This window comes from Panthera onca, chromosome B3, assembly GCF_046562875.1.
Source record: "Panthera onca isolate mPanOnc1 chromosome B3, mPanOnc1 haplotype 2, whole genome shotgun sequence".
Classification (NCBI taxonomy): Eukaryota; Metazoa; Chordata; class Mammalia; order Carnivora; family Felidae; genus Panthera; species Panthera onca.
The window spans coordinates 53,981,083-54,008,940 of record NC_138344.1 but is presented as its reverse complement, the minus strand read 5'-3'; the positions used below and the strand labels follow the sequence as shown (position 1 = coordinate 54,008,940).

General features: G+C 39.5%; 1 protein-coding gene and 1 long non-coding RNA gene across 20 annotated transcripts in view; one reads left to right on the top strand and one right to left on the bottom strand.

Annotated features, from left to right (window-relative positions):
- LOC132669132 (uncharacterized) overlaps window positions 1-3,828 on the top strand; it is a 76,402-nt gene extending 72,574 nt beyond the window's left edge. The window contains exons 3-5 of the long non-coding RNA XR_009606018.2: window positions 1,953-2,016; window positions 2,734-2,802; window positions 3,732-3,828. This is a non-coding gene — a long non-coding RNA (uncharacterized LOC132669132). The remainder of the gene's footprint in view (window positions 1-1,952; window positions 2,017-2,733; window positions 2,803-3,731) is intronic.
- A 2,129-nt stretch (window positions 3,829-5,957) lies between these two features.
- Window positions 5,958-27,858, bottom strand: part of ATP8B4 (ATPase phospholipid transporting 8B4 (putative)) — a 272,767-nt gene continuing 250,866 nt past the window's right edge. For 18 of the 19 annotated variants that reach the window (XM_060618559.3, XM_060618571.3, XM_060618558.3 and 15 more), the window contains one exon: window positions 5,958-27,811. In XM_060618559.3, the coding sequence (XP_060474542.3) occupies window positions 27,530-27,811 (282 nt within the window). In that variant the 3' untranslated portion in view covers window positions 5,958-27,529. The remainder of the gene's footprint in view (window positions 27,812-27,858) is intronic. The other variant, XM_060618574.3, reaches the window with a different exon arrangement.

Sequence of the window (27,858 nt, the reverse complement as noted above, 5' to 3'; positions counted from 1 at the left end):
TCACTTGAAAGATTTATTGAGTACCTATTACATGCTAGGTACCAAGGATAAAGCAATGAATAAATAATAGACACAAGCCCTGCTCTCATGGAGCTTACCATCTAGAGAGGAAGTTTGATATTGACACCAGTCAATTACATAGCAAACCTATTAGGTATTAAGTTCCCTAAAGGAAAGGTAAATGTGCTGTAAGAATATTAGAAATAAAGGGATTTTACTGAGCGAGGGAAATGAGGAGACACTCTCTGAAAAAGTGGTAACTGAGGCAAATATTCAAGGGTTAGTGGGAGTTAACTTAGCAAAAGTGAGGAGGGAGTGGGGGATGGAGGGAGAAGGTGAAGCATTCCAGACAAAGGGAACAGTGTGTGCAAACTAGCATCTTTGAAGTGCTCAAAGAGAGCCAGTAAATCTCGAGATTAAAGACTGAGGTGGGGTGTGATGTGAGATGAATAGAGAGGTAGGTGAGGGCCAGACCTTACCCTATCCTATTCTAGGCCAATTTTGAATAGTGGGCATTTCAGGAATATCCAGAAATTTCCTGGAACAACTGCACTCTTTTGGTAGCATTACAGCCAAACAGGTGTCAAATATTCTTGGGCCCTATTTTAGGGAGTTGTTTTTTGAGACTTGCTTTGATGACACCCTTAAGTCAGGACTGGGACGCCTGGGTGGCTCAGTCAGTTAAGCATCCACCTCCAGTTTGTGGGACTGAGCCTCATGTTGGGATCTGTGCTGACAGCATGGAGCCTGCTTGGCATTCTCTCTCTCTGTCCCTATGCTCTCTATCCCCCCACCTCTCTTCAAAGTAAATTAAAAAAAACATTAAAAAAATAAGGACCATGAAGGAATGAAAAGATATGGCCCTTTGACCACAAAGAGTGTGTATTCTAGTTGGAGACTTATCATTGAGAACACAACAGTCTCTAAATCACAACAATATAGTGCACGTAAAATAATAAACCTCTAACTCACAATTAAACCCTAAGGGGGGAAGGGGAGATGAGTGAGGCATGAACCCCACTTAGTCTTGGCTACACCCAAGACCACTGTCAAGACTCTTTTTGGCTAAGTGAGTATCAGGCTCTTAAAGATGCTGTACAGTCTGGATCACGAGAGAAAGAAATCTCAAAAAAATAAAAATGGAGACAGGGTCCCATGAAACTCATGAAAGATGGCAGAAGCAGAAGGAACCAAGAATACTTATAAGGAATTCTGTCCTGAATAGCTTAAAGCCACCATTCTCTCAGGGATCCTACTGCTCTTCTCATTTTATACAGAAATGATAGCGATGGCAAGCACATGTGACTCACATAGATACATATCATGCTGAGTAGATACTTGTTGAACAATTTGGGGAAGGGCCATTATAGAGGAGACCCTTCACCCACTATGGAGTCAGAGTTTTCCACAGAAAGAACCACATGGTTTATGAATGGAATGTCCTGGAGCCTTGCTGAGATATCCTGTCTCCTTCTCCTCTTCCTCTAACTTCAAGATGCATCCAGCCTGTGTGGATAATCCCACAAGACCTCCTGTAAGGGTAGACTACTGCAGCAGCCCTCTGCCATGGGCAGAAGAGGTGGTGTGTGAACCCATCCATGAAAGCTTTGCTCATGAACTCTGGCCATATGTGTACAAGGACTCACCTCCTGAACTGACTGCTGAATACTTAAAATTTAATTGGATCTTGAAATAGTCTTCAGTGATCCTGACTGCATGGTTGTAAACTCAGATGCAACCATCCATGAAACAAAAACATGAACATTAAGTTCCAAATGTGCCATAATTTTTCAAAAAAAAAATCCTCCCATGGAATTTTTAGACATATGCAGATCTTCACTGATTAAAAATGACCACCATTTGTTAATTACAGTGTTCCTGGCACACTATATGTTTTATCTCAGTCCACACACAAAATCTTTAAAGATGGTGCCATTATCTTCATTTTACAGATGGAGAAACCAAGAGTCAGAAAGATTAAGATAACTTCTCCAAGATCACAAGTAGCAGACTCAGGTGGGTCTGTTTCTGGGAACCAATAGCTCAACACCAACATCATTTCCTCCTTGAAGCCTTGTGTGATCTCTTCAATCACTATGCCCACATTGGACTTTGAACCCATTTATATTATAAGCTGAAAATACTATATAGTGATTATTTAAGATTTTATGTAATTCTCTTTGAGGGCACTCCCTAGCACTGTGTCTGGCATATAGTGGGCCCTTCATTACTTCTAGAATAAATAAGTGTGCAGTAAGGCCATCTCTCTAGGAATAAGGTATGGACTAATTTTAGAGAAAAGAGTAACAATTATGCTAAGGAGCAACCAGAAACTGCTTACTGTCCTCCTCTTCTGACCCCAGAAGAGAAATTATTTTTTGAAGTGGATACTCAACGTCTTCCATACCTGCCAGAGGGAAGCAAGAACCTCTCTACCCCACCCTACCCCTCCTGCAGGCCTCCATCACAGAGCATCCTGGTCTGAGCACAGAGCCTGGGACCCTAGGCATGCATTCTCTGGCTTCTGTAGTAACATCTTTCTCCATGAGGCAAGACCTAGGAATGACTTAGCAAAACTCAGTGAGAGCCCAGGGAAAGTGAGGGCTGCTGTGGTTTCTCCTCTTCCTGTGGAAAGGTCAGCTGATCCTGGGCTCTCCCATGGGGACTGGGCTGCTAGCCTGATGTCCCTGATCTATTCACTTGGTCCCACAACTCCTTCTTCTCTTTCCTCAGGGCCAGGATGACACCTCAGTGGACTCACATCTGAATCATCCCAGGAAGTCTAGAGGGAGGAAATGAGAGGTGAGAATACATGTTCCTTCCCTGGCTGAGTGCATAGTCCTAGTAATCATAATAACTGGCAGTCACTTCAGGATCTTCAGGATAAAAAAAAAAAAGACAACTTTTTAGCAGATTATGCATCCATTAAAAACACCTACAATCATATTTGAAACAAAAAAATCTAGCACCTTGAGAGAGAGGAAAATTGGCGGTGTTTTTCTAACAGTAGCCAAAAGTGATCTAAGAATTTTAACCCTTCAGAACTCTAGTGCTGACTCAAAAATTTGGAGCTACCACTTCTGGCTGACCTGGCTGGAGAACAGTTTCACGGCCATAAAAAATTTAGTATGAGTGCTGAAGAATTTACCACGCTATATGGAGGAAAGCAACCCACATATAGAATTTATTGTGATTGATTTCAGTATGTGTGTCTGGAGAACCCCCAAAGCAGGGCTCCATAGCAAATCGACATTCTGTACCAGCCACTATTCCAGGAGCTTTATAAGTATTAACTCATTTAATCCTCACAACAGCCCCATGAGGTAGACCCTACTAGTCTTATCATTTTACATATAAGAAAACTGAAGCAGAGAGAGAAGAACCAACTTGCCTGACAGCTGGAATGTGGTAGAGAGGGGTTCAAACCCTGGCAGTCTGGCGTCAGAGCGTATTATATAAGCTAATCCTTGAAAAATCCCTCTGCAGTGCCTATCATTCTTCTCATTTTACAGATGAGGAAGCTGAGGTTCTGAGGATGTTAAATGATGGAGTTAGATATAGAAGCAACGAACTGACATAGGAAGTGACTTCATTCTGCTTCCAGAGGCTGAGCTCCTGTGGCATTATGCTTAACTGAAGCTCAAATGGAGTCTGTAACAGGAAATATTATCACCAGAAAGGCAGGGATTGTTCTCTAGATGATTCTAGGACTTCTAATTTTGTCCTTGCAGGATGTCCTATTCACAGAATGGCAGATGCCACCACCCAGAGACAAGCCAAAGGCCCCTTCTCAAAACTCTGACAAGTAGGGGAAGCAAGCCAGCCTGGCTCCCAGCTATACCCAACATGTCTCTTTGAATCTCACTTCAGGACCTAGGAAAGAGCTCGAGGACCAGGCCACAGGCTGTCTGTCCTACCTGGTAAGTTCAGACTAAGAAGTTAGGATGCCAAATGAAATCCCCCACATGTACTACCTTCCTTCTAATTTCCAGCCCCCTCTGCTGTTTATGAAGAGTAAAAATGGACAGCTGCCTTCTAAGCAGCATTAGGTGGCCTAACCAGTGCACAGTGATTTTCAGGACTGATGTTTGCAATTATTCTACACTTTTGACCAATGCCTGGTCCATGGAAGAAGGGTTCATGACTAAGATAAGAAGGTGCCACTTATGTTTGGCCTCTGGGGGAACTATATTTGCCTTGACTCCTCTCCAAGCATGTGGTTTGCATTACCTTGGCCAGAGACAGCAACTGGGCCCCAGTCTGCACTGTGTGCACAGGAAACTTCACAAAGGTTTTCGTATGGAAAGCATTTGAGGCTGTATCAGTCTTGGCTGTTGGGACAGGTGGGGTGCAGCCGGCAGCTCTGCTCTCAGCTGCCAGACTGCAGGGAGAGACTCTTGCCTCTTTCTGAAAGGTGTTTCCAATAAGAGGGGCACATTTCCTTCATTAGAAATAAAACAAATACAGATTGATGATGTTATGGCGTTTCTCAGGAAAAGAGGAAAACAGTTTTCAGATGTCCTTATTGAGCTTCTCTCATGTGCTTGTGGGTGGGGCTGGTATGGGGAGGAGAGAAGTATATTTATGGGGAAAGCAAGAGGAGCACCCCACAATTCAACCACTGATCCTGCCTTCCCAAATTAGAGGGGTGGGGGTGGTACCTGCTTGGCTACATCATAGACCATAAGGGCTTGAAGACACAGAGTCCAGCCTCCCTGTTTGGCAGATGAGGAGGGAGGCCAAAGACCTCCACCAGCAGTCAGGGTAGAGCCACAGAAAGAACCTGCAACTCCTAATCCCAGTCCAGTGTGCTTTCTGGAATATTACATTCCATAGGACCATCTCAACAATTAAACATATATCTATTCATGTGTAGCTTTAAGGAAATGGTTCTCAACTTGGATTTATGTAATAAATGCTTTGGAAGTTTGCAAAAACACCATTATACCCAGGCCTACACAAGGTCCAAGAAAAATTCAAGTGTGATCATGACTGAGCTATCTATGTCTAAAGGACTAATTGGAGTAATCACTACTGTTTATTTCACCTAAGCAAAGCTTACTCACCTTTCCAGGACTATCTCAAATTATTCCTCTTCCATAAATCCTTTTTAACAAGACCACAAATATAGTTGGCATACCTCTTCTCTGAACTCCTACACTATCCACCGGCTATAAGCAAACAATTTAGCACTAAATTATATACAATTTCTATTGTTAAGCTATATTAATCATGAAATGAAGGCTTTCGCTTATTCAGTTCATACTATGTGCCAGCCACTCTGCTTCATGCTTTCCATGCTTTGCCACCAATATTCCTAGGAACTCTACCATACTCCATCTGTACCCATTATACAGATTAAGAATCTGATACTCATAGGTGTCAAGTATGTTGCCTGAAATGAGATAGCTAGGAAGGGCAAGTAAATCCAGGTATGTATGCTCCAAAGTTATTTCCAATGCCTCATTTTGCATCAAATATAAATACTATCTATTATAACATATACTCCTGATATGATTTTACAAGCTATAAGCTTCTTTGATGTTCATTCTCTTATTTAATCCTGACTATAGCACCACTATCCTTGACAAAAAAGGGCATAGAATTTTAAAAACTTAGGTAAAAGGCTCAAGATTCCATGGCATAGCCATGAACCCAGGTATTCTGACTCCAAGTGCAGGGCTATTTTCGCTGCTCTCCTGTGCCATGTGCCAAGCTCTATTTCTTTTGATCTACAGTCCCTTAAGGATCTATACTGTGTTTTACATTGCTCCTATATTCCCCACAGATACCAGATAGGCAGTCTATTGCTTTATTACTTGATTTTCCAAGAAGTAGAAAGAATGTCTTCATGAGGCATTCTGTCCCTAAGGACCTGAAAAACAAAACACATTTCTTTGGGGGTTGGAAAGAATTGATGAGGAGGCATAACTGATTCTTTTAGTGCCTTAAGTCACTGTTTTTTGTTTTTTAAAGCCTTCCAGTCACTTCCACATATTTTTGAAGGTATGATTTTCAACTATCTACACAACTAACAGAATCAAAGGGTAATGTGAACTAAGTGATCTACCTGTGATCGTGGAGTGGACCATGGAAGAGAGAAAGAACTTACATCCACCTCTCCCAAAAGTCTCTGATTTGAATCCCTACCTAGGAGTTGGCAGTGTTTTTAAAATTAGTTAGTCCTGTCCCATATCATTATCCAAAGGACTCAAAGTGGCTTGGAATATGAATAGATAAAATAAATAATGGTAAAATGTAAACAAGTAAAGATAACCAAGGCTGGGTAAAATGAAAATATAAAATGTAAATTCAAGGGGAAAATATTAATCACAGAGGAAACGTTGCCTTAGAGCCCAAAATACTGCAGTGCCTTTAAAATAGATATTCCATGTGTGGGGTTCAGTTGATGATGTATTTTTAAGATGTTAGTAACTCCTGTGGGGTTTCACTTCATGCCAGATATTGACCAAGAATGATTAAAGCAGTGAAACTATAGAGTTTATCTCCAGGATGTGGTCAATACGCAGTATTCATACATCCGTGGTTAAATAGGAGATGTGTTTTCCAAGTCTAATGTTGCCAAAAAGACCACGTCAATGCTTTGTGCAGAACAGGATTTTTATTTCAAAAATAAGTCTGAATCATGACTATTCATTCATTTAGCAAATATTATGACAATAAATTATCTGCCAGGAACTGTGTAGTGCACTGGAAATTCAAAGGCAAATATGACATGGAACCTTTCCTATAGGACTTCTCTGTCTAGAGAAACAGACTTAAAATATATAATCAGTACAACCAAAATAAGTGTGATTATACAGATGTGTACAGTGGGTGTAAAAGCAGAGATGGGGTCAACCACTTCACTGAGGTTGGCTGGTGTATCTTATCTTCTAACCAATACTCATCCAGTTACAAGGACATCAGGGTTCTGGTGCCATCCTTAATCAAGTGAACCTGGGGGGATCATAGAATAAATGATTTACCTTTGTGTCCTGCTAATTATCTCCACATTTCTGATTTGATTGTGTGGAGAAATAAGGCAGGGAAAATGCAGTGTCCAGCTTAAAAACAGTGGCCAAGAGGAACAGAATGGAGAAATGTGAAGAAATGCTATAGCAAATCTTTTATAACAAACAGGTTAGTGAGAATAATTTTTTGGCATGGCATAGGCATTTTGTCCTTGGCAATCCTCCATATAGTAAAAGCATCTTCAGGATAAAAAAAAAAGACAACTTTTTAGCAGATTATGCATCCATTAAAAACACCTACAATCATATTTAAAACAAAAAAATCTAGCATCTTGAGAGAGAGGAAAATTGGCGGTGTTTTTCTAACAGTAGCCAAAAGTGATCTAAGAATTTTAACCCTTCAGAACTCTAGTGCTGACTCAAAAATTTGGAGCTACCACGTCTGGCTGACCTGGCTGGAGAACAGTTTCGTGGCCATAAAAAATTTAGTATGAGTGCTGAAGAATTTACCATGCTATATGGAGGAAAGCAACCCACATATAGAATTTATTGTGATTGATTCCAGTATGTGTGTCTGGAGAACCCCCAAAGCAGGGCTCCATAGCAAATCGACATATGCCTGATGTTATCTCAAGGCAAGTTTCTACTGTATAAACAAAAGCAGATAAAGAAAATTTAAAGAAAATAACTTCCTCTTTTCTTCTTTATATTTACTCACAGATTGGAAGTTGAGCAAAAAAACTTAAAAAGAAAATGCTAAGAAATGCCAAAGCTGGATATGTCAAGGGATTAGATAAAGTAGAGAACCTTCATGAGAAGTGTGCACACTTGTGATACAAAGCTAAGCCACCAGGAACTACAAGGGCTGAACCCAAAGTCTAAATGTATGTGAAAGATGGCATTGGATTAAGAACACACAGGCCATGAGTGAACGAAACTCCCAGAGTTGACTCCCAGCTCCTCCAGTGATTCCATGACTCTGGGTGAGTTACCCGGACTCTCTGGGGTTCAGTTAGTCTTCTCACTTGAAAACGGGTTGTTGTGAGAAGTGGATATAATTCATGTGAGGCTTAGCCCAACCCCCAGCACTTAATAAAGGCTAAAAACATGTTAGCTGCTATATTATAATCATTCTCTGGTGTAATCCTCTCAACCGTTCAAGGAATGTCCAATGATCCTCATTTTCCTGGTGGGGACATGGGCATGGAGATGGTAAGTGTCTTTGCTAAACAGTCCCACAGTTGACTTTCTAAGTCATAGCCATGCCCTGACTTCTTCCTTCTCTCCCTTTCCCAGGAAGATAGACTGCACACAGTATAGATGGTCCTTCATGTCTTTCTTAAACCCATCATGTCCCATGGCTTTCTCTCCAGCAACTCCCCCTTCCTAGTTCCCCAGGATCCCCACAGCTCTTTTTACCATGGGAATATTGTCTGTTTTGTTGCTGGCTTTTTTTCCCCAGCTATCACATGCCATGGACACAGAACTACCCCACGCTAAGCAGTGGTATTGGGAAAACCCTGACCATTTGGACATCAGCTTGCCAATCTCTGGAAACTTCTCCAAATATCACCTTTCCCTCAGTTTCTATTTTTTCCATATTTTGTCAGCCTCAAGGTACTCCCTCCCAGATATGGACAAGGTGCCCTGTGAAGATGAAAATATTTTAGAGGTCAGGGATGATTCCAACTTCCACTGTCAGACTGCAGGCCACTTCAGTCAGTGGAAGCTGTGATGTGATAGGGAAGAAAGGAGTACAGAGGGAAGAACTTCTGTTTTCTAACATTTGAGGTTCTGTGATGAGAGACTTATTAAGTCTTTCTCCAAGGGCAGAAGCAAGCACAGGAGTCTTGATTACTGATTCAATTTCATTGCTGGTAATTGATCTGTTCAACTTTTCTGTTTCTTACTAATGCAGGTTTGGGAGGTTATGTTTCTAAGAATTTATCCATTTCTTCTTAGTTGTCCAATTCGTTGGCATATAGCTTTTCATAACATTCCTTTAAAATTCTTTCTATTGCTGTGGTGTCAGTTATTTCTCCTTTATGATTTCCAGCTTTGTTTATTTAAGTTCTCTCTCTCTCTCTCTCTCTCTCTCTCTCTCTCTCTCTCCCCCCCCCCTCCTCTGTCCTCTCTCCTCTCTCTCCTCTCCTCTCTTTTTGAGGAGTCTGGCCAGAGGTTTATCAATTCTGTTGATCTTTTTAAAGAACTAGCAGCTCTTGGTTTCATTGATCCGTTCTATCAGGGGTTCTATGTTTGTTTATAGTTTCTGTTTCATTTATTTTTGCCCTAATGTTTATTTTTTCTTTCCTTTTACTGGTTTTGGGTTTTGTTTGTTCTTTTACTAGTTCCCTTGGGTATAAGGTTAGGTTGGTTGAAATTTTTATTGCATCTTGAGGTAGGCCTGTATTGCTCTAAACTTCCCTGTTAGAACCATTTTTGCTGCATCCCAAAGATTTTGGACCACCATGTATTTTTTTTTTTTAATTTCCTCTTTGATTTCTTGATTGACTCATTCATTGTTTAGTAGCATGTTATTTAGCCTCCATGTATTTGTGTTTTTTTCCAGACATTTTATTGTGGTTGATTTCTAGTTTCATAGAGTTTTGCCCAGAAAAAGATGTATGGTGTGATTTAGATATTTTTTGATTTGCTGAGACTTGTTTTGTGGCCTAGTATGTGATCTTTTGTTCCATGTGCACTTGAGAAGATTATATATTCTATTTTAGGATGGAATGTTCTGAATATATCTGTTAAAACCTATGTGATCCAATGTGTCATTTAAAGTCACTGTTTTCTTTTTGATTTTGTGTGGGATGATCTATCCCTTGATGTAAGTGGGGTGTTAAAATCCCCTGCTATTATTATATTATTGATTACTTCCTTTATGTTTGTTATTAACTGCTTTATGTATCTGGGTAATCTCATGCTGGATGCATAATTATTTACAATTATTATATATTCTTCTTGGATTGTTCCTCTCATGATTATGTAATGTCCTTTATATCTTCTTAAAGTCTTTGTTTTAAAGTCTATTTTGGGGGCGCCTGGGTGACTCAGATGGTTGAGCATCTGAATCTTAATTTTGGCTCAAGTCATGATCCAAGGGTCATGTGATCAAGCCCCATGTCAGGCTCCCCACTGAGCATGGGACCTGTTTAAGGTTTTCTCTCTCTCCCTCTGCCCCTTGCCACTACTCATGGTCTCTTTCAGAAGAAGGAAGGAAGGAAGGAAGGAAGGAAGGAAGGAAGGAAGGAAGGAAAGAAGGAAAGAAGGAAGGGGAAGGAAGGAAGGAAGAGAAGAGAAAAAAGAAAAAGTCTATTTTGTTTGATAGAAGTACTCCTACTCCAGCTTTCTTTTCACTTCCATTTGCATGATAATTGCTTTTCCATCCCTTCACTTTCAATCTGCAGGCATCTTTAGGTCTGAAGAGTCTCTTGTAGGCAGTGTATGGATGGGTCTTGCTTTTTTAATCCATTTTGTAACCCTGTGGCTTTTGATTAGAGCATTTACATTCAAAATAACTGTTGATATTGATAACTATTGATAGGTATGTACTTATTGCCATTTTGCTACTTGTTTTATGGGTTTTTGTAGTTCTTCTCTGTTTCTTTCTTACTATCTTCTCTCACAGTGGGCTAGCTTTCTTTAGTGATATACTTGGAATCCTTTGTCTTTATTTTTTGCATATCTATTACTAGTTTTTGATTTGTGATTACCATTAGGTTTATATAGGATATCTTATGTCTAAAGCTCTCTATATTTAGTTGAGGGTAACATAAGTTTGAACCCATTCTTTACTCCTCTTCCCCCAAGTTTTAGGTATATGGTGTCACACTTTACATCCTTTTATTTTGTGAATCCCTTGACTGATTTTTATAGATACAGTTTTACTGCTTTTGTGATTCCTTTTCTTACTCCTACTTATGGTCTTTCCTTTTAACTGAAGTATCCCCTTTAACATTTTTTGTATAGATGGTTGAGTGGTGGTAAATTCCTTTAACTTTTGTCTAGGATACTCTTTACTCTCCTTCCACTCTCAATAATAGCCTTACTGGATAGAGTATTCTTGGTTGTCGGTTTTTTCTTTCAGGACTTTGGATTTTTCATACTACTCCCTTCTAGTCTACAAAATTTTTGCTGAAAAATCAGCAGATAGCCTTATGGACTTTTCCTTGTATATATAACTCATTTTTCTTTTCACCTTGTGCTTTTATAATTTTCTATCACTACTTCTGCCATTTTAATCACTGTCTCTCTCAGGCTGATTTTGTTGGGCTGTCAGTACCTCCTAGATCTGGATTTACTAGATGTTTCCTTCCCCAAATTAAGTAAGTTTTCAGCTATTATTTCTTTAAATAAATTTTCTGCTCCCTTTTCTCTTTTTCTTCCGAGATCCCTATAATGCAAATGTTATTATGCTTAATGGTGTTGCTGAGTTAACTTAGCCTATTCTTTTATTTATTCTATTTATTTTTTTCTCTCTCTCCTGTTCAACTTGATTGATTTCCATTACTCTCTCCTCCAGGTCACTGATCATTTTTCTGCTTACTCTCATCTACTATTCATTCCCTCTGGTGTATTTTTAACTTCACTTACTGAGTTCTTCATCTCTGATTGGTTCTTTTTACATTTTCTCTTCGTTAAGGGTCTCACTAAGGTCTTCCACTCTTTTCTCAAGTCCAGTGAGTATCTTTATGACCATTACTTTAAATTCTCTATCAGGCACATTACTTAGCTCTGTTTCATTTAGCACTCTTGCTGTGATTTTGTCATGTTCTTTCATTGGGGATATATTCCTCTGTCTCATTTTGTCTGTCTATTTCTATGTGTTTGGAAAGTCAGCTATGCCTCCTGCTCTTGCAAGCAGTGGCATTATGAAGAAGTCCTGTAGTGCCCTGCAGTGCAATGCCCCCTGTTCACCAGAGACTGGTGCTTCAGGGGTGTCTTATATGTATGCTGTATATGCCCTACTATTGTGACTGAGCTGTGTTTGCCTTCAATCCAGTCATCTGCAATGGTTCTTTGCCTGTTGTAGGCAGGGTTTAGTCCCTGTGTTATTGCGCCAGTCTAGGGCTGCCTTGGGCTTGAGTTGAGACCACCAGCTGTTTGCCAAAGATTCAGTAGCACTGAACTGCAGGGTGCTTTCCCTGCTTTGTCCTATTGAAACTTCTGTTGGTATGCAGGCCTGTAATCAGACCAGATGTCTGCCCCTAGCCTACTGTCGGGGCTGCAGTTGGACTGGTGTGTATGTGTGATTATCTTCCCCTCTCCTTGGGGCAGGAAGCACTTTGGAGTGGTACTGGTCCCTGTAGGGGCTGCCTGTACACTGCCAGACTTAGGGAAATGCTTTGGGTGGGCTCCAGGCAAAGACTATTTGAGGGGGCAGGTACAAAAGAGAATTCAGGGTGAAGGAGCACTTGCTTGCAAGGTTTATGCAGGACTGATGTGGGAAGGGACTATGTCCACAGTAGAACATGGGGGCAGGACAGAAGCATTAGCAAGGTTTGGGCTGGTCTGCTGTGGGAGACCAGGAACCAAAGCCTAGCTGGTAGGGGCATGTCTGTAGGAGAATGCAGTGACAGGGTGCACTGTTAGCAAGTTAGCGAGTGTCGGTGCTGTGCTGGTTTCCACAGGTGTCCATGTGTCTCAGCTCTGGGTGGGGAGGGAAACAGTACCCGCCAACTCCTTTGTTCCTAGAGAAGTCTCCCAAGGATCCCTGCCCCTCCAGTACACACCCTGAGATTACTAAATCCCAGGTATTTTTCAAACTGCTGTTTCTCCACAGGGCTGTTCACTGTGTTCTCTCTTTAAGGGCAGGGGCTGTTTCTTATTGCCTTCCAGACTCTCCCACAGCTGAGCCCACTGGTTTTAAGTTCCAGGTGTTAAGCCCAGCTCATTGTAAGAACTGGTGAAATTATGCCCTTCTGGTTTTCAAGGCCAGATGTTACAAGAATTCGTTTTCCCTGTGCGTGGGGTTTCTAGTGTGAGGGTCTGGTCGTCTTCTCTCTCCATGCTTGCTAAATCCCTCCTTATTGAAGACAGTTCCATGGGTCCATTTACCTCCCAACAGCATTTCAGCCCTTCCTACCCTCTTCAACATGGCCTTTTCTCTACATTTAGCTGTGGAGAGTCTGTTCCACCATTCTTTGGGTTATTTACACTCATAGTGGTGTTATATTGTTATACCCTGGGAGGAGGGGACCTTAGGATCCTCCTAATCCACCATCTTCCCTGGAAGTCTTATATGATGCTATTTTAGAGAAAGTTTTCAGGCCACTTGCTGGAGGATCAGGTAGAAAGTCCACGTCAAGGGTAAATGGTAGTTGATAAGAATGAGTATTGAATAGACTTTGAGAGCTTAGGTCTGATATCTTTGATTTAGGTCTAGTGGATGGATTAAGGAACACCACCATGGTGTCGGGGGATAGGGACAGCACAAAAGCCCTACAAGCAGTTTGTATAGACACACATATCTCATTCGACTTCTTCTCAGAATAAGATGATAATGATAACTGTTACACAAAATAGCAAGTCAAAGAATTATTTAGTGGGTATAGGTTTGCTCTACAGAATTATGATGTAAAAGTGGCACATACTTTTACCTTTCTATATCCAATTGGACTAGCTTGAATCCCCAGTCTCCCCACTCTATCCCTTTGTCTAAGAATCTCAGATCTTACCTTGCCCCAGGAACTAGGGAAGGGCCTAGTCTTTATTTCAAAGGCCCATCTGTCACCACTGTTATTGCCCAGATGTGTAGAGCAGACATTAGCTCCCTATTGGGCACAGACTAAGCTACAGAGACAGGGGTCATTGCTCTGAAGGCTTGGTATTTGCTGACCACATCCCCAGGCATTTAGGTGTCACACCACTTGCCATCTCTTGGGCTTTTCAAGGCAGTGGAATTAGGATCCCTGCTTCTCTAAAGAATGCACTATCCCTTCATTTCCCAGGCTTAAGAAATGCAGATCCTTCCAGCATTCAGTCACTGAGACTTCTCTTCCACCCCTCGGGTCCCTCCTTCTTTCCAACAATCCAGTTCTATCTAGCCTCTATAAGCCAAAACTTTTAAAACAAAGTCCTGTTAAATCTCCTCTGGGCAAGTGAAATGCAGCCCTCTGCAGTACAGACCTGCAGTTGCTCTTTCTGGTAAACTACACAGCTTGTAGTTATTTGTGTTTATTTAGCTTTTTGTGCTAGGCACTATGACAAGTGTTTTGCAATAAGCATTGTCTCATCTGATCCTCACAGGAGCCATATGGGTAGGTAAGATTACTTTTCTTACACACCAGACTGGAATAAAGTTTGAAGTGATAGTTAAGGCACTTGCCTTGGCTGGAGCAAAACCCAGGCTACCGACTCCAGAGCCCAGACTCTCATTCACCACACCATCTGCCTTTCTCTCTAAAATTAATAAGTGAATCTCATTTTTTTCTTTGTGAGGATGCTGCAGCAGAAAATAAGATACAAGTAAATTATCAGATTAAGTTGCCAAAATGATAACCAATTGAATCCCAAGGACTCCATAGGCTACACAGCAGAGTTCTAAGAAGGAAATGATGCCCTCTCAGCACTGGGCAAAACCTGTAGGTCCTGGGAAAATGCCACAAAGGTATTTATCCTGTGGGGTACTGGGGGAGTGCATATGCTGGGGGATAGTTGCTGCAGTGCTCTCCTTGTTCTAGGCATCACCAGTGCTCTGTGAAGAGGCCCTCTGATATGTTCCCTTGGGAAAGTACCCTCTTGCTCCTGTCCCTCCAGGCTCTCTCCCTTTCCCTTGGCTGTAAAAGAGATCCTATTTCCTATCCCCAAACAAGTGAAACTAATATCTTCAAACATCTTAGAACAGTAGTCACCATACACTGTAGTTTTCCACCAGCCATTTCTCAATCTCCCACAATCCAGAAATTACCATATTTTATATTTACAATAATTGGCAAATTTTTTTATTTTTTAAATAATATATAAATGGTGTATCTTTGAAATGAATTCAATGAACTATGGTATGTATAAGGCACTGTAGAAAGATTCTAGATTAGAACCTCCCCAAGGGCAAGAAAGAGAAACTTTCTGCTTCTTATGTATCCTATCCACTCTCCTTCCCAAACCCTGTGCTTAGCCCGGTAGTGCTAAGTGTTTTAGCACATTTCATCTGAGATGACAAAATTACTGGAAGTAAGCAAAGTATAAACCTTATGCTGAGAACTGTAAGGAAGAAACAGAGCCATAAAATAAAACACTGCCCATCAAAAAGATATTTCCAATGATCTTTTCTATCGCTAAAAAATGTAACTAAACTCCCAAACTCCTGAACCATAATTATTTATAGGTTTTTTTAATTTATAAAACTATTTGATCAATAATAGCAATTTGTATAGGTAAGAAACCATTTACAATACTTAAGGATACTTTACATTAATGTTGTACAGTTAGAAGCTATTTCTGTTGTTTAATACCCATCTTACAGCTGTTAGAAATATAAATTATTACCTTATTTGTATAAAGAAATACCAAGAAAATATTTTGACCTTCCCTATAGTATCTATAAATTGCTTGGCTTAGAAAATCTTTTTTCTATCTGCTTCAGACCAAGTTTCTTATAAAGAAAAATAAGAATTGTTTCCATATGTGACTTAGAATATGGTCAGAGTAAGAATGAGGGCCAGCTACCATTAGCAGTGGGGCAGCAAGTTATTAATAGCCTCTGTCCATTCTTATTATCTCTCCTAATCATCTAATTATCATCCCAATTTTTTTCAAACATCATTTAATGAAAGTGACAACATCTCAAGAAAATAACAGGAGTTTTTCTGAGGGTGTTCTGGAGTCAGAGTGACTGCTCTCCAATCTCTGTGCATCAGCTGTATTTATATATTTATTTATACAGCGTTTGCACACTGAGGAGAAAGAAAATGCACTAGAGGTATAACTACCAACCATTAAATAAGGTATCCTACTCACTGCTCATATTTACATAGAAGAAAGCAGGGAGTACAGAAAAAATGGTGACAAGAATGAAATGACTAGATTTCTCAATCATTATTTCTAAATTAAGTTAGCCATAATTTCTCCATGTATCCTGGTTCAATAAAATATTTTTGTATAAGCCCAGGGCTGCAGTTTATTAAAAATTTAAACTTGCCCTTATAAACCTTACGGGAATCTGAATGGAGATAGCCAGAGATTCTGGCCAACTCATCATTATTATTTCTTGAACTCTGGACATTTACTTACGCAGCTTTAAACTGATTTGCATTCTGCACCAGTTACAGGAATAGATCTGCCAGGAAGTTTTGAAACTCTAGAACAGATAGGCCCCTTTCTTGGTTAAGTCATAGCTCCACATGTACAGATTAGCCCAGTGAGGGCCTCCAAATCTTTTGCAATGAGCATTTTGAAACACATGGGTCATTTAGTTCTGGCTTCCAGGCAGTTCGGCGAAATGCTTAGTCTAGAGAATTGCAAAAGTTTATGATTTTTCACTGAGGAATGAAATGTGACGCAGTAAAGCAAACTTCAGACGTTTAACACCAGATGTTAATGTAAAAATTGGAAAATTGTGGCCCCACATGATTTTCTGACCCCTGACCCACAAAAGCCCATCACAGTCTGAAAGCCATCATTATTGCTAGCTTCTTCCACTAATAAACTTCGTATCTAATTTTTAAAATGTGAAATAATAATTTTGAGGGTTTAACTGACGTAATTAGATCACATCAATATCAAGGCATTTTGTGCACACACTAACAGAATAATGCAACTCCTTACCATAAAATTTAGAATTACAAACTTTCTGATTTGTGGTACTTTCTAGAAATTTTAAAAATAGTTTGAAGCATGAATATTTCCCTTGTTTGCACTCTATGCCTATGTAAGTTCATGAAATGCATAAGACAAAGGAAGCAATGGAGGAAATCTTGCTTATTTGCATTGAGAGAAAAGAGAACTCCTGAAATATACCTTTCAAAACATGTTGACCTTTGTTTGCTCTTCTTCCCTAAATCTGGACACTTGAAAAATTGGATTACTGCTTTAGAAGGAAGCTGGACTATTTGTTTACAAATCCCATGTCTATGAGGAGATCCTGGTGTGAAATGAGTAGTTATAGCTAAGAAGCTCTGGATTTGGTGGCCGATCTGAGTGGGTTCTAGCTTTTTTATTTTCTGTGGGATATTGGACAAAGCACTTAATCTCTCTGTGCATCAATATCCTCTTCCTAAAAAGGGTTTAACATGAACATTCTGGAGGATTTCTGGGAAAGATGGTGAAATAGGAGGATCCCAAGCTTACCTTGTCCCATGGATAGGACTAGATTACACCCACATCAATGTAAATAGCCCAGAGAACAACCTAAATGCTAACAGAACAAGATTCTCCACAGATAAATGTAGAGAACACATGGAAGATGGTAGGAAAAGTGGAGATGCAGTTAGGAGTGAAACTGACCCACAGGACTGTCTGTGGGAGGGAAGGACCCAGTGGGCACAGAAAAGGTAAAGAAAAAGACCCTCACATCAGACACCCCAGGCACAGGGAACCCACACAGGGAAGATGAATCCCCATAGCATTTGGCTATGAAAACCAGAGGAACCAAATTTCACCAGTTCTTATAACCAATGGGGCTTAACACCCAAACCTTTAAAAATCAGCAGGTTCAGTTCTAGAAGAGCCTGAGGGCAAGAGGAAAATGAGTCCCCAACCTGAAAGAGAGAGCACAACGGCCCTGGGAAACAGGGAATGAGATTTGTTTATGGCACAGGGACCCTTGGGCGACTTCTCCAGGAACAAAGGGGCTGGCAAGCACCATTTACATCCCCTGCCCCCCAGCTTAGACACACAGACACCTGCAGAAACCAAAGCTGCACCCACACCCACTTGCCAGCAGCATGCTCTACCCCATATTAGACTGCAGACATGCTGCCTCCATCCTGCCCTTGTCTCCAGGTCCCCTCCCCCAGCAGACCTTCACAAACCTTCCTAATAAGTGCATGCTCCACCCTGGTGTTCTCCTGTGGACTTTCCCCCTCCAATATGACCTTGAGTAGAGCCAATCCAAAGCAGTCCCACAAGCCTGGCAGTGTGCAAGCAGCCCTGGAAGGGACCAGCACCATTCCAAGGTGGACTCCCGCCTCCAGGGAGAGGAGAAGATAAAACACACCCATCCAACTATGGCCCTAGGGTGGGTTAGGGGCAAATATCCTCTTTGACTTCAGGCCTCCCCAGTTAATGACAGCTTCTCAGGGGACAACACAGGGTAAGTGCCCTGTAGTTCAGTGCTACCGCATATTTGGCAAACACCTGTTTGGCTCAACTCAAGCCAAGGCAGCCCCAGGTTGGCCCAATAACAACACAGGGAACAAACTATGACCACAACAGGCAGATGACTGAACGGAAGGCAAATGTGGCTCAGCCATAATGTTAAGGTACACACAATAGTACATATAGCCAAAACCCCTGGAGTGCCAGTTCTGGTGAAGAGGGGACATTGCACTGCATGGCACTCTTCTTCATACAGCCACTACTTTCAAGGGCAGGAGATGTAGCTGACTTTCCTAACACATAAGAACAGACATACAAAATGAGGAGACAGAGGACTATGTCCCAAATGAAAGAACAATACAAAATCAGAAGCAAGAGTCTTAAGCAAAATGGAGATAATATGCCTAGTAGAGAATTTAAATTAATGATCATAAGGATACTCATGAGACTTGAGAAAAGAGTAGAAGACCTTAGCGAGACATTTAACTAAGAGAAAATATAAAAAGAACCAATCAGAACTCAATAAATGGAATGAAAAATGTACTAGATGGAATGAACAGTAGACTGCAGGAAGCAGGACAGATCACAACCTGGAGGACAGAGTAATTAAAAGCAATCAAGCGGAATAAGAGAGGGGAAAAATAATAATATAAAATAGACTTTGGTAACTCACAACACTATCAAGCATAGTAACATTCACAGTATAGGGATCCTAGGAGAAGAGAGAAAAAAGAAAGAAAATTCATTTGAAGAAAGAACTGTTGAAAATTTCTGAGTCTGAGGAAGAAAATAGAAATACGGATCCAGGAGGGACAGACAACTGCCAACATCAATCCCGGGATGTCTAGACAAGCCACATAATAATTAAAATGGCAAAAAGAATTTTAAAACCAGCAAATGAAAATGATTACAAACAAGGGAAACTTCATAAGGCTTTCTGCTAATTTTTCAGGAGAAACTTTGAAGGCTAGAAGGGAGTATAATGATCTGCTCAAAATGCTGAAAGAAAAACACCTACAACCAAGAATACTTTATCCAGTAAGGCTATCATAGAGAATGGAGGGAGAGAGAAGGAGTTTCTCCACACAAACAGATTAAAGGAATTCATCACCACTAAACCAGACATATAAAAAATATTAAAGGGGACACTGAGTGGAAAAGAAAAATCATAAATAGGAGTAAGAAAGCAACACAAAAGCAGTAAATTTAATTATATCTACAAAATTGAGTCAAGCGATTTATAAATTAAATGGATGTAAAATATGACATCATATACCTAAAATGTGGGGGTGGGGTGGAGAAGTAAATAATGAATTGAAACTTCAGCAATTATCAACCTAATATCAACTGGTAAAGTATAAGATGCCATATATAAACCAAATGGTAACCACAAATCAAAAACCAGTAATACACAAAAAATAGAAATCCAGTTATATCACTAAAGAAAACCAACCAGTGTGAGAGAAGACAGTAAGAAAGAAATGAAGAACTACAAAAAAAACCCATAAAACGAGTAAAAAAAATGGCAATAAGTACATACCTATCAATATGTACTTTGAACGTAAAGGGACTAAGTGCTCCAATCAAAAGACATGGGGTGATGGATTAAAATAAAGATCTACCTATATGCTGCCTACAAGAGACTCATTTCAGACCTAGACACATGCAGAATGGAAGTGAAAAGAAAGCCAGTATAAAATGCTTATATCAGACAAAATAGACTTTAAAAAACAAAGACTGTGAGAAGAGACAAAGGACACTATATAATCATAAAGGGAACAATCCAACAAAAATTAAAAAGTGTAAATATCTATGCACCTAATATGAAAGCACCCAAATACACAAAGCAGCTAATAACAAACATAAAGGAAGTAATCAATAGTAATATCATAATATTAGGGAACTTTAACTCTCCACTTAGGAGGATAGATCATCCAAACAAAATCAACAAGGAAACAGTGGCTTTGAATGACATATTCAAAACATGCCATCCTAAAACAGCAGAATACACAATCTTCTCAAGTACACATGGAACATTCTCCAAAGTAGATCACATATTAGGCCACAAAACAAGTGTCAGCAAACTAAAAAAAAAAAAAAAAAAAAAAAAAAAAAAAAAAAAAAAAGTCATGCCATACATCTTTTCTGACTGCACACTATGAAACTAGAAATCAACCACGATAAGAAGTCTGGAAAAATATAAATAGATAGAGGCTAAATAACATGCTATTAAACAATGAACAGGCCAATCAAGAAATGAAAGTGGAAATAAAAAAACACATGGAGAAAGATGAACATGAAAACACAATGGTCCAAAATCTTTGGGATAGCAGCAATATAGGCCTACTTCAAGAAGCAAGAAAAACCTCAACCAACCTAACCTTATACCTAAGGGAGCTAGTAAAAGAACAAACAAAACCCAAAACTAGAAGAAGGAAGGAAATAATAAACATTAGAGCAGAAATACATGAAATAGAAACTAAAACAACAAAACAATAGATCAGTGAAATCAGGAGGTGGTTCTTTGTAAAGACTGCCAGAATCGATAAACCTTTCACCAGACTCAGAGAATGAGCGGGAGGGGGCAGAACTTAAATAAACAAAATTGGAAGTGAAAGAGGAGAAATAACAACTGACACCACAGAAATAGTAAGGATCATCAGAGAATATTATGAAAAATTATATGCCAACAAATTAAGCAGCCTACAAGAAATGGATAATTCCTAGAAACATATAACCTCCCAAACCTGAATCAGGAAGAAATAGAAAAATTGAACAGACCAATTACCAGCAATGAAATTAAATCAGTAACCAAAAAACTCCCAAAAAACAAAAGACAGGACCAGACAGCTTCACAAGTGAATTCTACCAAACATTTAAAGAAGCATTAATACCTGTTCTCAAACTATTCCAAAAAGTGGGATAATAAAGCAAGCTCCCAAATTTATTCTATGAGACCAGCATGACCCTTATACCAAAACCAGATAAGGACACTAGAAAAAAAAAAAAAAAGGGAACTACAGAACAGTATTTCTAAATTTTTTTTTTAACGTTTATTTATTTTTGAGACAGAGAGAGACAGAGCGTGAACAGGGGAGGGGCAGAGAGAGAGGGAGACACAGAATCTGAAACAGGCTCCAGGCTCTGAGCTGTCAGCACAGAGCCCGACGTGGGGCTCGAACTCACAGACCGTGAGATCATGACCTGAGCCTAAGTCAGACGTTTAACCGACAGAGCCACCCAGGCGCCCCAACAGAACAGTATTTCTGATGAACATAGATGCAAAAATCCTCAACAAAATATGAGCAAACCAAATCCAACAATACATTATAAAAATAATTCACCATGATCAAGTGGGATTTATTCCTGGGATGCAAGTGTGGTTCAGTATTCACAAATCAATCAGTGTGATGCATTTCTTCAATAAGAGAAAAGATAAACACCACATAATCATTTTAATAGATAACAGAAAAAGCATTTGACAAAGTACAACATGCATGCTCTACAAAATAGATTTAGAGAGAACATACCTCAACATAATAAAGGCCATCAATGAAAAATTCACAGCTAACAGCATACTCAATCATGAAAAACTGAGAGCTTTTCCCTTAGGGTCAGGAACAAGGATGTCCACTCTCACCACATTTATTCAACATAGTATTTCAAGTCCTATCTGCAGCAGTCTGACAACAAAAAGAAATAAAAGGCATCCATACTGGTAAGAAGGAAGTAAAACTTTCACTATTTGCAGATAACATGATACTATATACAGAAAACCCTAAAGATTCCACCAAAAAACTATTAGAACTGATAAATGAATTCAGTAGGCTCAGAGGATACAAAATCAATGTACAGAAATCTGTTGTACTGGTACGTACTAAAAATGAAGCAACAGAAAGAGAAATTAAGAAACAGTCCCATTTATAATTGTACCAACAATAATAAAATACCTAGGAATCAACCAAAGAGGTGAAATACCTGTACTCTGAAAAGTATAAAACACTGATGAAAGAATTTGAAGAAAACCCAAAGAAATGGAAAGACATTACATGCTCATGGATTGAAAGAATATTGTTAAAATGTCCATATGATGCAAAGCCATCTACAGATTTTATATAATCCCTATGTAATCCCTTAAAATTTGTATGGAACTACAAAAGGCACTGAGTAGGCAAAGCAATCTTGATAAAGAAAAACAAAATGGGAGATATCACAATCCCAGATTTCAAAATATAATACAAAGCTATAGTAATCAAAACAGTATGGTCCTGAAACAAAAATAGACACATTAGTCGGAGCAGAATAGATAGCCCAGAAATAAACCCATGATTATATGGTCAATTAACTGACAAAGGAGGCAAGGTTATGCAATGGGGGAACTATAGTCTCTTCAACAGTGTTGAGAAAATGGGACAGCTACATGCAAAAAATGAGATTGGACCACTTTCTCACACCATACACAAAAACTCAAAATGGATCAAGGGCCTAAATGTGAGCCCTGAAACCATAGAAATTCTAGAAGGATCACAGGCAACAATTTCTCAGACATTACCTGCAGCAATATATTTTTTAGATAGATCAACTGAAGCAAGAGAAACAAAAGCAAAAAATAAATTATTGGAACTACATCAAAATGAAAAACTTCTGAACAATGAAGGAAACAACCAACAAAACTAAAAGACAGCCTACTGAATGGGAGAAGGTATCTGCAAATGGCATATGGGATAAAAGGTTAGTATCCAAAATATATAAGGAGCTTATACAACTCAACACCCAAAAAACAAATAATCCAATTAAAAAATGGGCAGAAGACACAAACAGGTATTTCTCCAAAGAAGATATACAGATAGCTTACAGATGGCTAACAGAAACATGAAAAGATGCTCAGCATCACTCACCATCAGGGAAATGCAAATCAAAACTACAATGAGATATTTCCTCACACCTGTCAGAGTGGCTAAAATCAAAAATACAAGAAACAAGAAGTGTTGGCAAGGATGTGGAGAAAAAGGAACCCTTATTCAATGTTTGCCGGAAGGCGAACTGGTGCAGCCACTGTGGAAAACAGTATGGAGCTTCTTCAAAAAGTTAAAAATAGAACTACCCTACAACCCAATAATTGCACTATTGGGTATTTACCTGAAAAATATAAAAACACTAAATGAAAGGGATACATGCACCCCTGTGTTTATACCAGCATTATTTACAATAGCCAAATTAAAGAAGCAGCCCGAGTGTCCATTATTACATGAATGGATAAAGATGTGTGGTATGTTTGCGTGCACATGCGCGTGCACACACACACACACACACACACTGGAATATTACTCAGCCATAAAAAGAATGAAATCTTGTCATTTGCAACAACACGGATGGAGCTAGAGAATAAAATGCTAAGTAAAATAAGTCAGAGAAAGACAAATACCATAATTACACTTGTATTTGGAATTAAGAAACAAAACAGGTAGCCAAGGGGAAAAAACAGAGACAAATGAAGAAATAGATTCTTAACTATAGAGAACAATCTGATGGTTAACAGAAGGGAGAGGGGAGGGGGATGGGTGAAATAGGTAAAGGGGATAAGAGTACACTTATTAGGAGCAATGAATTATATATAGAATTGTTGAATCACTATATTGTACACCTTAAACTAATATAACACTGTTAACTATTCTGCAATTAAAATAATAGGGCTAAAAAAACAAAACAAACCCCAAAGAACCATAAACCTCTTGACCACCTCACAGGGTTGTAAAGGCTCAAAGAATCCAATTTGTTTAAATACGGCGACTTGCTACATAAAGTGAAAAGTTTCAGATGATGCATAACTGAAAAGTTCTATATAACTATGAAGGAAATTACTCAAGCTCTGTTGTTTTGCCTTGAATCCTAAGGAAGCAAAGGCCCAAAGAATTCCCTCTAAGCCCAGAGACCAGGTAGAGGTGACTTAAAAATGGCCCTCTTCTTACTGGGCTGAGTATTGTACCTTGTATCTGTATACCATTGATATTTAAAGTGGCAGAGGGGGAGAGAGAGTGTGGGTATAAGATCTCAGTGAATTATTAGCAAGAAACTGCAAGTGTTCAACTGACCTAGGTGAAGCATGACTATAGGATTTAGCACCTCTGTGGTAACATGAGAGAAGCCTTGAGACAGCAGGGCACCAGGGGTTGTTCTAGAGAAACACAAACCAGTACAGGACCCAAGCTTTGCACTCAAGAGAGCATCCAGCTTAATCTATCTCTCCCTCTCTCTTTCAATCTCTTTCTCTCTGTCCAATCAAAAACAACTACAAATACACTGTGGGCAATATTGGCAAGAACAGTTCACAGAATGGGTGGATGAGAAAGGGTCTTTGTGACCAGACTGCCCAGTTTCTCCATTGATGGACTGAGATACTAAGGCCTGGGCAAGTCAGGTGGCATACCCTCAAAGAAAGCAGCAGCCTTACTGTGAGGAGAAACCAGAGTTCCTGGCCCCCTTGCAAACAAAATTTTCTTGGTCTCAAACCAACTATGAAGGAGGTTTTAGTATTTACTTCTCAATTACAATCGATTTTTTCCTTGAGGAATTAAATTTATTTTTCTGAAAGTCCTATCACCTGGAAACTCTTTTCTCCCTTTCTCCCTTCTTCCCTTCATTCCCTTTTTCCTTTCTTGCTCTATGGCTATTGTTTTCTTCAACCCTCTCTCTTTCCTTCATAGGTATGTATACCTGTAGGCATAGGAGAGAGACAAAGATAGCAGATCTAAGTCAAGGGAGTACAATTTGCAATGGCCTAAAACAGCTCAAAATTTACGATTGAGAATTTAAAACACAACTTACCAATTTCAGTCCTGAATCTAGAAAAAAGGGTGCCCCCCCCCAAGTAATCTGATAACATTTATGTAAAATTAAAATTTCATTATTCCCCAGAGCACCACCATCATCACCCACTCCTCAGGCTCTTTATCTTCAGGTTCAAAATAATCCCTGGCACTAGGAATTGCATGACCTCGCAATGGGTGTGGCAGCTTTTTTGGATCTTGTGGGGCCAAAGGGAGTTGATAATGTGTTTCTCTCACAATCATCCACATTATCTGTTTTAAAACAGCCTTATTTAATTTGAACTGAATTTGCAAACTTGGATGATTCCTAATCTTTCCCACTCCTTACACTTAGGTCCCATCAGTTCATTTGATTCTTGACTCTGATCCTAAGAATGGTATACATTTTCCCCAGCCATGTAAAGGAGAGGGAAACTCAGGAGGAGAAAAAACTCAGTTAACCAATGTGACAAAAACTCTCCCTGGTGAGTTCACAATAAAGAAGACACACAACATCAAACACCAATAGCGCCAAACCATTTACTGGAGGTTTTCAAATCTTTCAAAAATGTTACAAAAAGTGAGCAAACAATGAAACTAATCACAAGTTTGACATCAAAAACTAGTATCTGGGTAAGTCCATGCAGGCATGTCGGGAAAAAGGAATATCTATGAGTATTTACTATGATCAAAACACTGGATTAGGGTCTTTTACACATTATCTTATTTTATCCTATTCAGGAAAAATTATCCTGGACTAGGAAACTATGAACAACAACAACAAAAAGGTGGGGGGGGGGGGGGGCGGGGAAGATTGTGTCATCTCGTGTGCTAACCCATTATCCATCAAACCCAGCCAAGGGCCATCTGACTCTCTTGGGAAAGACAACTTTGAATAATAATTCAACAGAGACCAGATTAGGGACCTGATAAAGTTGGAGATGGACTTGTAGAAAATTGGTAAAGCATGATGATGTTTTATTTGTACTTTCTGACAGAGAAATTTACCTCCAGGGCGATAGTTCTATTTCTCTGTAACACACTAACCAGTTTTATATCTTATTTTGCAATCTCATTCCAAGGCTTTTCCTACTGACTAGTTAAATTCCAATTTCACATTCTCTTCAAATTGCTGCTATTCTGATGATGAGTTAAGTGGAAGTCTATTCATATGAAAATTATGTTTTCAATGATTTAAGAATTTGTGCTTTGATAATCCCCAAACAACCACATGAGGTAGGTAGTATATCCTCATTTACAGAGGAAGAAAGTGAGTCTCAGAGGAGGCACATTTCCTGCCCAAGGTTATAGAGGTAAGAAGTAATAAAGCTGGAGTCTGAACACAAATATGCCTGAATTCTTTTACAGGAACTACAGTGGTAACTCACATATGGATTCAAAATCTGGACTGGAACATCTCCATATATGTAAAACGAACTTTACATATACACTTCAATTATAAACACAAGAGCTGAATATCGAAAGTGACTAACTCTGAATGACCTAAACCTGAGTACTTAAATAGTAATTGAAGATACTGTTTATTAATTTGTTTGGTTTCAAATCTGAACTTTTTAAAATTGGAAGTGTTGAAAGTATTTGCCTATATACTATTTGGAATATTCTCATTAAAGTGTGAAATTCCAATGCTATGCTGGTTTCATTAATGGCACCGGATGATGCAGGGCAAGTTACTTCTGAGGATGGTATAAAAGTCATAGAAAAGTGTCCGGAATACTTACTAGAGAGCCCCTCTTGGACATTTCATGAACATGTCCCTGAGGGTTTGTGAATACATTTGACCAAATTCGCAGTTTTTATCCCACTATAAAGATGCTCCAATCTACTCTGTCTTCAGACCAGTAAAAACACCCAAACAAACAAAAAAACAAACAAACAAAAAAAACAAAAGGAGGAATATCAACATGTTTTTCTATTCTACAGGCATGAAGGTGATGTGTTTGTCCTGGCTGAACACACATGGTATGTAGATATCCAGACTTGAGAGTCACAAACAGCTGTTAATCTGAAAGCACCATAGTACACATTGTACATCTTAAAAATGTATTTTGGGAAAGGCTGATCTCACATATACATGCTTATCTGTCAACAAGCATGCTTTTCACAGCTGAGATGTATACCTTTTGATTGCACTCGTTTTATCCACTTGAAGATCCATTCAATGTATATGCAGAGTTACAAATTTTTCTCCATTAATAAGATTCTAAAGTTCAATCTAGGTTGGTAAGAAAAACCTCTGTTTGTATTGTGAGGCCTTTGCCCAGCAAATCACAAATTAGACAGTGACCATCTGGCCTGGTTTCCCAGAGAGTGCACCCGTATTTGGTGGGCCCTGGCAGTTGTTTGCCAGAGATTTGAACTGAGGCAATCTGCCCATCTCAGCCCCTGATCACAAACTCTGGAGCCAGCTGAATTTCAGCTTCGGCTGAAGTGAAAAGTAGCTATGTGGTTTAAATTCATCTTGACTCACAGTTTCACTGTTTTATCCAGGCTAAAGCTGCTCACTGTGTCTGTGGTTTTCTTACATAAATTTTCAATCCAGCTAGTGCTATTATACAGTGTCTTTTCCAGCCCTGGTGTTGGGGGTGGATTTTTAGCTCGCATATTTTTTCCAGATGTGATAAGCTCTCCATAGCCCTCTTGGTGAGCAAAAGCATATCCAGATCTTCTTGAGCTTGACCTGCGAGTCTGAGGCCTTCGGCTACGTGAGGGCTTTGCCTTCTTTTGAGCTTTTTGCCTCCGACGGATCTAGAGAAGAAGGAGACCCAGAGTGAGATGATGCATCCAAATGACAG